This window comes from Cebidichthys violaceus, unplaced genomic scaffold (assembly GCF_023349555.1).
Source record: "Cebidichthys violaceus isolate CVI_PGR_0920_01 unplaced genomic scaffold, fCebVio1.0.p SCAF_10, whole genome shotgun sequence".
Lineage (NCBI taxonomy): Eukaryota > Metazoa > Chordata > Actinopteri > Perciformes > Stichaeidae > Cebidichthys > Cebidichthys violaceus.
This window is the reverse complement of record NW_027176263.1, coordinates 14,383,163-14,397,218: the sequence shown is the minus strand read 5'-3', so window position 1 is coordinate 14,397,218 and position 14,056 is coordinate 14,383,163. Positions and strand designations below refer to the sequence as shown.

Here is a 14,056-nt window from a genome sequence, read left to right as displayed (position 1 = left end):
GCATCTGTGGTAAGTGAACTGCTTTTTGTTTTTTTACATCTGCAGTATCGTTACTACTGTGTTAGATTTTCTATGGTGTCGTTTTTATGATACGGTTAATATTGTTCCCTCTGATGTGAATAATATTTGAATGGCTCATGGTCTTTACTGTGCGGTGGAATACATGTTTTAGCGCTGCAGTGTTGCTGGATTGATTTGTCATGCTTTGTTGTCATATATGTGACTGGTAGTTGTCATTGTGTTAATTACATTGATTTTGACTATATGCGTTGTCCGTTAATGACGAAGCATCCCATCATGCGTGGGGTTAGCGTCGGACATTTGATTCTCTGTTTGGGCTGTTGTTTTCTTTAACAAAGCAAGAATTATGGTCTGGGGAAATGGGGATTGTGTGGCGATTAGCCCTGTTTGAATCTGTAGGGAACAGCTAAATTCTGCGGGGAGAGTGTAGCGTTTTTGCTGCTGTTGGATTTCCTGCTAAGCTAGTTTATCGTAGCCTCTCAGAACACACGCGCCGTACCAGGGTACGTACAATGTTGTGGTTCCGGGGTGGGCGTGTCAGACAGTTTGTTGCCAGATTGGGCGCAGTGGCTCCTCCGAAAACATTATATTTACCACAATTTAAGCTTCTGCATTTTCCAAATGCACTAGTATTATTCAAACGTATTGTTCAGTCCGTAAGCCTTGTACCGAACGGTTTTATACGAATATGTGTATTTTTACACCCCTAGATACAAATAATAACCCGTAGCTGTGGCGTTATAATGAGGTTATTAGGAGGTGGTTCAACTCTACTAGGACAGCACTGAAGGCCCAGGTATAAAATGCAGTATGACTACTGAGTATCTGAGCAAATAGAGCCAAGAGAGGGGCCAATACTACATGGACAAAAGTATGTGGACAATCAAACAAAGCATGTAGATAGATGCCTGAACGTTACCAAATAACAAAACAAACATGGGATTGTTGGATGCGGTCCTGCGAATTCAATGTAAACGGTAGTCGGTGATGTAAGAAAAGCATTACTTTTACTTGCTAGTCTCACTCCTGGGGTGTCAAATATCGATGCATGGGCAGTTGCCCTCTGTGCCGCGATACCGATCAATAAAGCATACCCTGCTTTATTGTCTGTTTGATACTAAAATTACCATAATTTACTAAATGAACATCATGCTGTAGACTTGAAACTAGCGGTTGAGACCATAAACTCATGTTTAAGTCAAGTGAGAAGTAGGGTCATTTTCTCATAGACTTCTATACAACCTAACTTCTTTTTGCAACCAGAGAAGTTACCCCCTGCTGGCCATTAGAGAAAATGCAAGATTGAGACACTTCCACATTGGCTTCACTCTTAAGAACCAGAGGTCGTCGCTTGGGGCGCCCACATACATTTGGCCGCATAGTGTACATGTCCCAGTGGATACAGAGGTGTGTGTGTGTGTGTGTGTGTGTGTGTGTGTGTGTGTGTGTGTGTGTGTGTGTGTTTGTGTACCTGAGTGAATCCCTGTGATGAAGCGGCCAACGATGACCATCTCGGGTGACCCACAAATCCTGCTGAAGCCCATAAGTGACCCGGCAATAAACACCAGCACTGTTGTTTTTACCACTGTGCCTTTCCTGAAAGTACACACACACACACACACACACACACACACACACACACACGCAGTAGGCAGACTGTATGAATATACATAAAAGCATATGACCCAGAGGTTTATGAAACAGTGAGGACAGCAGCAGTATGTGGTCGATAGCAGTAACCCCCCTCTCGCCTGATATACACACACAGTCATAATGATGGACATGTATGCGTCTATAAATCCCGATTAGCCGTAAAACGCTAACACAGCCCACAAGGTTGGCGATAAACCGTGATTAACCATAAAACACTGCTGTGTGAAGAAACTGATCGGCCTGTAAATGGGATTATAAATTGCCTGCTTTTCATTTGCATGTAAATGTCCACTGAAGTTCCATGAAACAGTGGAGGTGGATGGAGCTTTCAGATGATTCGCACTGAAATATAAGAGAACTTTCCTTTGCACTTTGAGGACTAGCACACTTCAGAAGGGCAGAGGGGGACGAGGCAACACTGTGCTCTTTGAAGGACAACCGGACTCCGGGGGACAGGGTTACCAACAGCCTTGAATACAGAGGACAAAGGCATGATTGATATAAGGCCCTGATCTTGTGCCTTTAGTGCCGGTGTTTGGGTGTCTCTGGGGGCCTTATTTCCTAAACTTGTGTTATCTCATTTATTTAAATTCTGTATATGAAACACTATGGGACCCTGCTAATCTGTGTCATTTTCGCAATTTTCAAAAAGACTCACTGTGACCGTGCGTTAACGGTGAGTGTTCTGGTGTTCGTGTTGGTGTCAGCAGCAGATGCTGCGGAGTGTCTCTCAGGCTGGCATTGCCAATTGGCCACTATCCACCCCCATTGGGCAGTCTACAGGGGGTTATTGGGTAAGGTGTCAGGACAATGCAAATCCAAATACAGCTCTGCGGGCTTCTGAGGACAAATGTCCCCTGCTCGATGTTGAACTCTACTTGTTCAGCCCTGTCTCTTAAAAATTACAATTCCATAAAAAGTTTTCAAGGTAATCATATTACGCTTACGTTTGCTTTTGACCTTTCACAAAGGAGTCTTCGGAGGGAGGAGGTCAGGGTGGTGGATGAGTTAAAAAAAAAAGAACACAATCCTTTCACCCAGGACACTGTTCATGTTCCATGTGAACCAAGTACTTCTGTTGCTTTGTTGATACTTTACATGACACAAGTGGAGCATTTCTGCTCCCGCGCTCACAACTGCTCAACATTCACTTGTCAAGTTGACTTTTGAGACTTTGGAAGGGCGGGGGTGGACGTTCCTTTGATTGGTTACTTTGAATACTGACCATGACCTTTGATTGGCTTTTTGGTGAGATCAACACTCACACTGTTAGATAAAGCTAAAGCTTAAAAACTAGCCTGAATAGTGAGAGTTAAAAAACATGAAACTACATTTTCATTTACATGCACACTTTGAGCAGATTATCGTTACTGCTTCGCTGTTCTTTGAAAATAGTTGCATAATTTGGACAACGCTTAGGACACCGGGACCCACCTCATGCTACCGGGTCTGCGTCTGGTAAACCGGGACGTCTGGTCACCCTATCCTTACCTCAATCTGGTTGTTTACAGTGATGTTAATCCGTTCAAAATTTGCATGCAATTGACATCCAAGTGGCTTCATCAATTTGGATTTGATTGATGAAAATGGCCTTATGAAAGTCCCCACATAGCTTGCGAGTTGTTTAATGTTTTTTGGTGTCTCAACATTTGGGCATATATATGATCACTGTAAATCTACCCGCTAAGCAAGTGCTGTGCTGCGAACTATGTATCTATGTACAGGCGATGTAATGTAAAATCCATTCCTCAGTCTAAAATGTGTTATTTTATATTTTTCTCGACAACCATCTGGCGACGCTCAGAAATTACCTCGGGACCCCCCAGCTTGAGAACCACTGCTCCAGGCCAAACAGGCAAAGTTAAGTTGCTTTGAATTAAGGACTGCATTAAGACAAAGAGAGTACTCTTTTTGAAATCATCATTACCCTATGTGTTGAATTTTTTATTGCTTAGTCTATAATCTTATAATAAAGGAAACCAACCATGACTGGTGTAGAACTGGTCTAGAATCTGGAATCTTCTTCTTACCTGCCAAAGCGAGAGACCAGCATGCCCACGATGACAGAGCCCAGCAGACCTCCAATTGCGAAGACAGACACGGTGAGAGAGTACATGAGGGTCAGGGTCTCCCCACTGAGTCCTGTTCCATTACGACTCAGCACCGTCTTATTGTAGAAGTCTTTTATGTACTGAGAGGTGAAGGGATGGCAGAGACAGGAAGTAGGGGAGGTCAGGAGTGGAAGGTGATGTGAAAGGTGGCAGAAATAATGATAAACCGTCATCGTTCATGCTGTGTGAATGAAAGATGAATTACTAATTACAGATATACCAAAACTGTTTGTTTCCCGTTTTATATTTCCATCCCATCTGTTTTTCCTCTCTCTGAATCATTTTACTGGCCATATTTGTAATTCTGGACCATCAATTTTGGTTCTTACACATGTTAAGAGTTAAAACACTTTCAACAACACTTCCGTCAGCAGTGTCTAAAATATTCTTGCCTATAGCAAATGGTTCCAATTTCCTGATTAGATACAAGCGCCGCATTGCTTTACTTGAAGTGCAATCAAAAAAGATCCCTAAATATTTTGTCTCCTCTCCTGTTTCAACAGGGTGATCTTTAATCAGAACATGTGGAAAATGATAAGCTGTTTTTGATTAATTATTGGGATAGGGACTGAAATACAGTACTGTTCAAAAGTTTGGAATCTCCTGCCACAAAAGCTTGTTTATGTCAGAGAGAAGTACTGTATACGTCTGAAGGGTCTTTTATGCGTTTACAATGGTTCAACCAGATTAACAACTGAAAGAGACAAAGATCACAGAATTAAGAAATAAATAGGAACAACTTCCTATTTCGGTTTGTCAGTGCTAGCAAGCATATAACAAGGTGGAATTAACAGGCAATGTGTTGATTTAGAAAAGCTCTTCTTCAAACTTCACACTATAAATAGAAAGTTAATCTACTACTGAGTGGAATGAAGCCAAAAATTTGAAATAGTTTATACTGTTTTTGTTTCTTTAATATATAGTTATAGATTTGTATAACAGTGGATCCCACATTTTTGAGCAGCAGTATGTCAAATGTTGTTTGTACCAAAAGTAAAAACTCGGTAACACTTTATAATAACTATACACTATGAAGTATTAGTTAAGCATGAGTAAACACTTAATTCATCATTTATAAAGCATTATTCCTACATTAACACTCATTAGTATGCAATTCATAACAACAGTTATATATGTTTTATTCTTGATTAATAAGCTTGTCTATTGTGTTTCATGTGTGTTTTTATACTTTATAAATGATGGATTCCCCATTTGTAAATGAAGTATCGTATATATTATAAACCAATTATTAAGGAGTTTTAGATGATTAAGAACTTATTTATATGTACACATATAATGATTTAGATATGCACTAATGGTTAGGGACTATGTTAATATATGCCTTATAAATGTGTATTAACTGCAATTCATGATTAAATTAGGTAGTTACTAATCATTAGTTAAGTATTTTGTGTGTCCTCAGTGATAAAGAACATATTACATTAGTCATTTAGCAGACGCTTTTATCCAAAGCGACTTACAATTCAGTATCTATCAATACACCGTAGGCACAGCTACGGGAGCAATTTGGGTCTTGCTCAAGGACACATTGACATGAGACTAGCAGAGAAGGCCGGGGATCGAACCGCCGATCCTCTGATTGAAGGACGGCCCTGCTCTCCACTTAGCCACGGTCAACCCGCTAACTTATTAAGAATTATGACTCGATACTTTCTTTATCCCCGTGGGGCTGGGATCCCACCTCAGCCTGGCCCTCACTTTCTATCGTGCCACAGGGTTTGCTTCACCCTCTGACTCGTGCGCGTATTAGACTCTTTGGTCCATGTTTCAAGATGGGTCAGGTGGGTTGCCGACATCACCGCAGACGCCTGGCGCCTTTTACGTGAGCCGATCCCTACCCTGGCGATGCGACACGGTTGGGCCGCACTGAGGACAGTCCGCCCCAGTTGACAGTCGCGCCGGGAGCAGGTGGCCCTGTCCTTCCCTGCATGGAGAGAGGGGGGAGCGAGCACTTAATCCAAGGCCCCGGGAAGCGGAGAGGTCCAGACCCCGGCGCGACGGGAGCTGTTACTGACCTCACACCGTCCACGGGCTGAGCCTCGATTAGAAGGACCTCTGGCAAGCGGTCTTCCATACGCCACATTTCCCTAATCCTCTTCCCTCGACACTACTGTGGGAATCCTGGTTAGTTTCTTTTCCTCTGCTTAGTAAAGTACGAAAAATGAGGACAGCTTAATAGACTGACGGTTGCATATGCAATTGGAAAATATATGTATCTCTGGTTAGCTCATTCCGCCACCTACTACTGGTAAAATTAATTAAGCACTTAATCCTCATAGATGCGCTATTAGAGAGGATACAGTCAATTCTACATATTCGAGCCAAACAGAGGGCATTCCTTTCTGGTAAGACAGGAAACCATGTTTTATCATGTGGCCAAGATAGCCGTATTTCACGAGACCAGTACTAACCACACTCTTTATCTCTTTCACCTTTTTTCACTTGTACATTTTCAGCTTTAATCAAATCCCAAAGTCTTTTTTGACCTCAGCCTCCTAATCAGTTTACCATGTGAAGGCACGAGTTAGTGGACCAGCAATATCCCCAACTGCAGGAGGAAGACACATGCAACTAGAAGCTTTTATGCATGTGACTTGCACTCTGTTCAAAGCCTGATTTTAAAGACAAAGACATCAGAAGGGCTCTTTTATTCCATGGTAAAGTATTACCAGGCACATTTTAGTTTCAACAACACTGTTGGATATTAGTAGTGATGTGAGAGAAAAGGTATATCCCCAATAATCGGATGACAAAATAGAAGGTACATTACTGTATTAGATTGGTATTCTGCTTCCAAAAACAGCATTAGAAAAATAATTGGCAAAGCATAAGTGCTATGTGATGTCAAGGGTAAAATCTTTACAAATAAGTCCTTGTAAATGCTTAAATGTAGGCCTACCAATATTTACGTCCTACACACACACACACACACACAGACACACACACACACACACACACACACACACACACACACACACACACGTACTATCACCATCAACTACTCACACACCCTGTCTGTGTCCAGCAAACACATACAGGTACACTTTGTCAGACATACAGTAAACACACACACACACACACACACACACACACACAAAGACAATAAGCATAGACCATGGACATATAAAGAGAACTGGATACAGCGTTGGAGGCGGGTCCCTATTCATTCCTATGAAAATTGGTCAGTAGCGCATGACGCGAAAAAGTTGGATATTCCAAGAGTAAAATTCAGACAAAATCTCACAGATCTTCCAGCTATCGTCCATATCCATGAGCCAATGAAGCAAGTGGACTAGAGCTTCCTTTTAACCCGCCTCCCAGCCCTCGGCCTCGAGGGCTCATTCACATGAACAGAGGAAGAAAAATATCTCTGGATTCGGCTGTTGGTGCATTAGTGCACAAAGTCTTATTTACAATGGTGGCCTGGCAAAAGCCTCTTGAGGGAACAGGTTAGGGGCTTAAAGAAGTCAATTCAAAAGTTAAAAAGACAGCAAAACACATCCAAACATTTCCAACACACCCATTACTGGCATACAGTCAGAACAAGAATTACATGTGGCAACAAGCATTATTTGAAGACATGCAGACTGTCACACCAGCATTGGGCAGAAGCAAAAGTGTTCGTACTGGGAATTTGATCCACCTCCAAAAACAGACGTCCCTTTCTCAATTAAAGTCTATGGGATGAAGTATTTTTGGGTCCAATGGCATCACATGACGGATCAGAGCGGTGTAGTTTTACGGTTTAGCCACTATGTAAAATTTGCTTCAAAGCTCTTCCTGGAGATTTGGCATAGACTGATACAAAACTATCACCACGCAATCACATGCACACAGAAGACATTTCTCTCCATTTTCCTTGACTAATGGGTGTCTCGCAAAACATTGTGGTATAATATAATAAAGTAAAACATTTGGCAAGACATTTTGAGTGTGCCTGGTCCTTGGTGCACATCCTATATCCTAAGCTTCCTGTTAGGATATTTACTCTATGTGCCTTTTATTTTGAAAAGGAAAAACAGTGTTGTCTTGAGTCCCCTTTTAATTAAGATATAATTACCTTCTTGGGCTTTTATTTTGAAAAAAAAAGCTATGTCCCGAGTTTCCTGTTAAAATACAGTTTTCTGTTATTGAAAATACTCTCTCGGCCCAAATATTGAAAGTCATATCAAAAAATCTATTTTACTATGAGTGGTTCAACAACACACTTTTACTCAATTCAAGTGTACAAATCTTGACATTGAATATTCATGTCTAAATAAGCAACAATATTTGTTATATATTATGTATTTACTCTTAATACAGCGAGACAGTCATCTGGCATCAGTTAACTCCTGATGGGTGCATGGAGTAAATTGACTTCACCATTTTCCAACTGAGCTCTGCCCACTTCCAACCAGGGCAGAAAAGACGTGAAATAACCAAATTATGGCAGAACATTGTAGAGTGCCTGAATTCAGAAAATAGGTAGCATTCATAACACTTTCATTAGAAATTGGGAGATTCCAGGAAATGGTAATTATGGTAATAATAAGAGCATTCTTTTCTAGTCATGTTTTATTCTTTGTTATTTTAATGGCGATCTGCATATAAATTAAGGTCATAGTATTTGTGTGTCTGTGTGAGTGTGTGTGCACATGCGTCTTACCACAGCAGGGGAGTTGACCACAGCCAGGTTGTAGCCATAAAGCATGGAGCTCCCGAAGGAGGTAATGAACGCCACCGCCAACAAGGAGCCGGTCAGTTGCTGTAGACAGCAGGACACAGACATGTATTAGGGAAGTTTTATCCAGAGAGTGGTGGGGGGAGTGACTCCTACCTTTAGGATTAAAGGCATTTATTGAACTTACTACTAAATAAGGAAAATGACACCTATCTAGAGCTCTAGATGTGTCCTAACCAGTCAGGACTTGCTAGGAGAAGTAGGCGCTCATAAGATGTTCATTGAGCACAATAAGCTTAAGAAAATAGAACGTTTCAGCAGAAATGTAATAATGTTTGGTTGGAAAAAGTGATCTCCACATAGTGGGGCAAATTCCCACCCCTTCCGGTTGACCACCGTAGGATCTTATTTTGGAAAAAATATAGTTAAAAACGAGGCCTATTTGCAGGCCTCAGCTCGAATAAAGATAAGAAATACCTAATTAATTGTATAAAAAAAAATAAAAAATTAAAAAAAAAAACAAACTTTTTTTATATATTTTTGAGATGAGAAAAATCATGGAACTATCAGAATACATGTTACTGGTTCACATAAGATAAGGATGGAACACAGCAGAACTTGGAAAACTCAAAAGCTCGATCTTGAAAAACAGCACTTTTAGGGTATTGTTTTTTGGAAAGTATGGGTATCCAAGACTTTTAATATGCTGGGCTCTTAGAACAACTGATATAGGCTCTATATACACAGCTATACATAGATACAGTGAAACATTTATGAAATATAGAGCATTTCAAATTAGAAAACTGATCAAATACTCCAAGATTTGAATAAAAAAGTATTTTTAAAATTCAAAAACACTCTATATCACTTCTATGTATCACTCATGATGTTCATTGAATCAATAGACCGAAGATTGGACCTTTTTTGAGTGTTTTAAGCTCTTTCTATGCCCTTTTTAGTTATTTAGTTTAAGGTCAAATCCTGCTTCAGACTCTCTGTTCAGGGCTGTATCTCAGCCCCCCCTTCTCCGATTTTCACCATTGAGACATCCTTCGAACCGTAGGAGCCAATAGAATTGCCTGGAATTGAAAGCTAGATGATTGACAGCACTATTAGCCAATAAAGCTCAAAAAGGTCCAGCTCTGAAATCTGATTTGCTGAGCTTCCAACCCTCCCAAGAATCCGAGGAGTGTCGGAGAGACACGAATCGAACGGATTCACACGGAGCACCAGCAGCTGGACAAACATGCGTTGGAAGTACGGAGATATTCAATTTTTTCGCTGAGATTCGACCAAAAGTAAGTACAATATTCGATGAAAGCTGTGTGACTTTTTGTGTTCGAAGCTGAATATCTCTGCGATGGTTTACCGGGGAGAGAAATGGAAACTATGTCCGTAATCTCCGTCAGGCGCTCGTGCTTTTTCATGCTGCATGTTCGTAGGTAGCACGTTGCTAACGGAGTGTAGCAGCTGTTTTCTCCGGTCTGTCCCAGTCATATCGAGTATGATTTATGATATTTTGTTATTTGTTTGCTTGGCTGATGGGAGATGTGTTTGTCTCATGTAGAAGTGACCTAGTTCATGTTGTTCCCAGGACGCTGAGGTTTCTGCAGAACTATAACATCACTATATTCGTTCTTCGTGGGTTCTCTGCCAGTTACTTTTAACACAAAACTCTCTAAGTTTTGATGTACTCTGCGTCCAAATGGGGGACCCTCGGGTGTATCTGGTTTTAAGAGAGACAAATAATTATTTTATCCCATTTGAATTGAAATAATTTAAATAAATAATTAGAATGACTACAAAAGTCACGAAAGTGCCATTTCCAGCTGAAGTTAGGATGCCTGTGTGTGTTTCGTACCAGGACAACGGGTGTGGCTCCTTCTTTCGCTTCCCAGCTGATAAAAGAGAGTCGCTGGATAAAATACTTCAGGTAAGAAAACAAAACAACCGTGTCGTGACAAGAGCGCATTGCGAGAGACGAGTAGAAGACGAAAAGTATACTTCACTGATCTGTTTCACACAAAATCTAAATGACCCTCCGACAAATCTATGACAAACATGTGACATATGTGTGATAACTCAGTTATGATATGTGTAATTCAAACGCAATCCAAAAAAATGTGTCTCTCACCGTTAACTGCTGTACACATTTGTTACGAAATAAGGTCACATGGGGGACGCCAGAAAGGGCAGGACCTTGCCCTTTTATAAACCGAGTTCCTCACAACCTCACAGAGGAAATGTAGCTCTGAAACAGGCGGCAACCTCCGGCTCTGCCGAGTGAAGCCAATAAGGAAGTGTCTTAAAACTTGCATTATCTCTACTGAACATCAGGGGGTGACTCATCCGGTTGTAAAAAGAAGTCCGATTGTATGGAAGTCTAGTCTAAAATGACTCTACTTCTCACTTGATTTATTAACTCAGTAAACATTGTAAACATGACTTTATGGTCTTAATCACTAGTTTCAAGTCTTCTTCAATACAGCATGATGTTCATTTAGTACATTATGTTGCTGTTGCTACCAGAGCCGTGTTGTCTCTTCATCACTCCTCCGCATTACAAATATGGTAACTTCTGTCTTCTTGGTGCGAAATAAACAACATGGCGACGACTCTAATCCAAGATGGTTGAATTGCTTGTATACAGTTCTTTAAATAATGTGCATAGTCATTCCTTTCATGTTTTGGAAAACATGCTACATTCAGACATTCATTTTTTGGTTTGTTTACAATTACTCATGGCTGAGTAACAATGAAGAGACATACTCATAATGTGTTGGCCGATATGGGGGCCGATATGGGTGCGTCCCTGAGCGTGGTGTAAGCTCAGCTGTTAGCTGTTGGCAACGAGCTTCACATTGATTGGCTCATTCACAGCTGCAAATAATGTTCAGTTCTCGGATGAGAAACTTCTCAGCTACCATGTTTGTTCTTATAGACATGTTTTAGGAGAAAATGCCAGTTGTTCCTAAACAGTGAAGGTATTAATTAGGAATGAAGCTCATCTAAAAAGTTCTTGTTTGCATTGTTCACATTCCTCTCTGCAGCCAAGCCATTTCTGAGCTGAAAGTCAGAACCTTTTTGCGTACAGTGTGACCTGTATCTGGTCACGAAAAAAAAAGTCCAGCTAAACTTCAAAATATATCAATGTAGAAACTATGAGGAAAGAGCCTGCATTTGGGAAGAATATGTGAATAATGCCTTGAAATGTGATGTCGGCTAGAGAAAGACTTGCACAAATATTGCAATCTATAACCAAGTGGGACATGGCATGTAAGTGACTAAAATGTTGTGGACAGCAATATGAAGGATGAAATGTATCTGAATGGAAAAAATGGAAATGGGTTACATGTACGTTATTATCTTTGGAAAAATCACACTCACTTCTCTCCTTATGTTACATACACACGTGTGAATATCAGAATTTCTGAACCTGTCATAGTGCAACGCATCCTCATACAACAGTTCGTATGATATCTATTCCTCAATTTTCGTGTGTTTTCCTACAAAAGCCAGCCACACGCGTCAATTCCCTGCTTGTTAACATAGACTGTATATAAGAAGTGGACGTAGTCATCGTGACGTCACCCTTGGTTTGTGGACGGCCAATATGAAGTCTCAAGTTCAGCAATTTCGCCGTCGTAATCTTGGAATACGACCGTCGTCATGTTGTTGTTGTTTTTTTATGCAACCAATGAACAGAAGTTACCATATTTGGAATGCGGAGGAGTGATGTAGGGACGCCATATATGGCTCTGGTAGCGGCAGAGACCTGTCAATCACAGTAAGCCCGCCCCAAAGCATACTCCGCTTTATGGTCTATTTGACTCCAAAAGGAACATAATTTAGTAAATGAACATCATGCTGTATGAAGCACACTTGAAACTAGTGATTAAGACCATAAACTCATGTTTACAATGTTTACTGAAGTAATAAATCAAGTTAGAAGTAGTCATTTTCTCATCGACTTCTATACAATCAGACTTTTTGAGTCGCCCCCTGCTGGTCAGTAGAGAAAATGCAAGTCTTAAGACACTTCCATATTGGCTTCACGCCTCCTTGTTACATGCATACTTTATTTTTAGATATATTTCCAGCTTCACAGGAATCTTAGGTTTAGGCAACAAAATGAATTGATTAGGTATAGGAAAAATTGTTACGAACAGCGATCTCCTGGCTGGTAACACTGACACACACATAGAACACTAGCCCAGAAATGCACCCATCCATTTTTAATTATGAATGAGTCACTACTGTATTTGTTTTTTTAACATAAAATATGTAATTCAATCTTTTATTACATTTTATTTGAATGAATTGTGTTACTGATGATGAAATAATTATTCACAGTAGGTACGGTATGACACAACACATTGATTGCTGCCTGTTTTAACTTTTCTTATTTACAGATTCATACATTACAGCATTATATTGTAGGTGGACACATAGGCCATTAACTGTATTGGAGTTTAGAAGTGTTACATGAATTAACATTTTATTTAAGAGCTGCAGATACATAAATACTTATATGTGGGCACACCAGTAAACTTCTGTAATGTCAAACGTTAAGTCATTTTGATAGAAAATGTATTTTCTATGGTACATTTCTATAGTTTTCTGGTCCAGAAACACAGATTTGCTTGCATTGTAGTTGGTTGAAAACTACTATTGTTTAGAACCTTGACTCATTTAGTTTTTCTGTATATGACCCATAATCAAAAAAGTGTTCACCCAAAAGTTTTGAAGAATTTTGCCTTTGACTTTTGTTTGAGACAAAATTCAACAGAGTTTACGGTGATAGTACATTTTATGATTTTAGTACATTTTATGTCTGGTGGTCTTCATTGAATCTCATACAGTCTTATTGAGTGCAACCACTGATCCTCTACATCCCAAGTATGCAGTGAAAGTTTGTAAGTAGGTAGTAAATGCTATTAGCTGCTGGGTCTCTGTGTCTAAAACAATAGGGGATCAGTCAGCTGACGGCCCTGGCTCTGGATCTGACCCAAGTCATGCAGGCGGTCTGAACTTACCGATGTGATTTTCCCAGACGTTGGAATTAAAACCTCCTCAGCCATTTAGGAAATCTGTCCTCCAGTCCCAAACGGTGAATAGCAGAAGGGCTTCTTTCTACAATGCAGAGGATCTCATGGCTGCAGTAGCGAGCCTGGTCACGCAGGTTCCACTGGAGTGCACGTCAAAGCGGTCATGCCAGTTCACGTGCAGTGTGCCAGGTCTCTCCTCCACCCAGCAGCAATCCACGGGCCCCCGATAACAAGACCACACAGTGTCATCACATGACGGAGGGCAGCGTGACAGACCGAGAGAAAAGCCTGCTGGAAGCAATTAACTCTAAGTGAATTTACAAAGAAGGAGAGAGGAGAAGAGAAGGGAGGAGAGCAGAGGAGAACAGAGCAGAAGAGAAGAGCGGGTGATTCGAGGAGAGGAGGAAACATGGGAAGGAAACAAGAGGGGAGGGAGGGGAGAGGAGAACAAATGAGAAGGGAGGGAAGGAGAGAATAAGAAAGAACAGGAGAGGAAAAGAGTAGAGGAAACGAGAGGACGAGAAGACAGGAGGGGAAGC

The 14,056-nt window shown here is 40.8% G+C and overlaps 1 protein-coding gene across 1 annotated transcript in view; it reads right to left on the bottom strand.

The window, feature by feature from the left end:
* Positions 1–13,550, bottom strand: part of slc2a15a (solute carrier family 2 member 15a) — a 30,804-nt gene extending 17,254 nt beyond the window's left edge. The window contains exons 1-4 of the mRNA XM_068718242.1: positions 13,506–13,550; positions 8,455–8,553; positions 3,705–3,865; positions 1,493–1,617 (exon numbers count right to left, since the gene is read on the bottom strand). Of these exons, the coding sequence (XP_068574343.1) occupies positions 1,493–1,617; positions 3,705–3,865; positions 8,455–8,553; positions 13,506–13,550 (430 nt within the window). The remainder of the gene's footprint in view (positions 1–1,492; positions 1,618–3,704; positions 3,866–8,454; positions 8,554–13,505) is intronic.
* Positions 13,551–14,056: the final 506 nt, after the last annotated feature.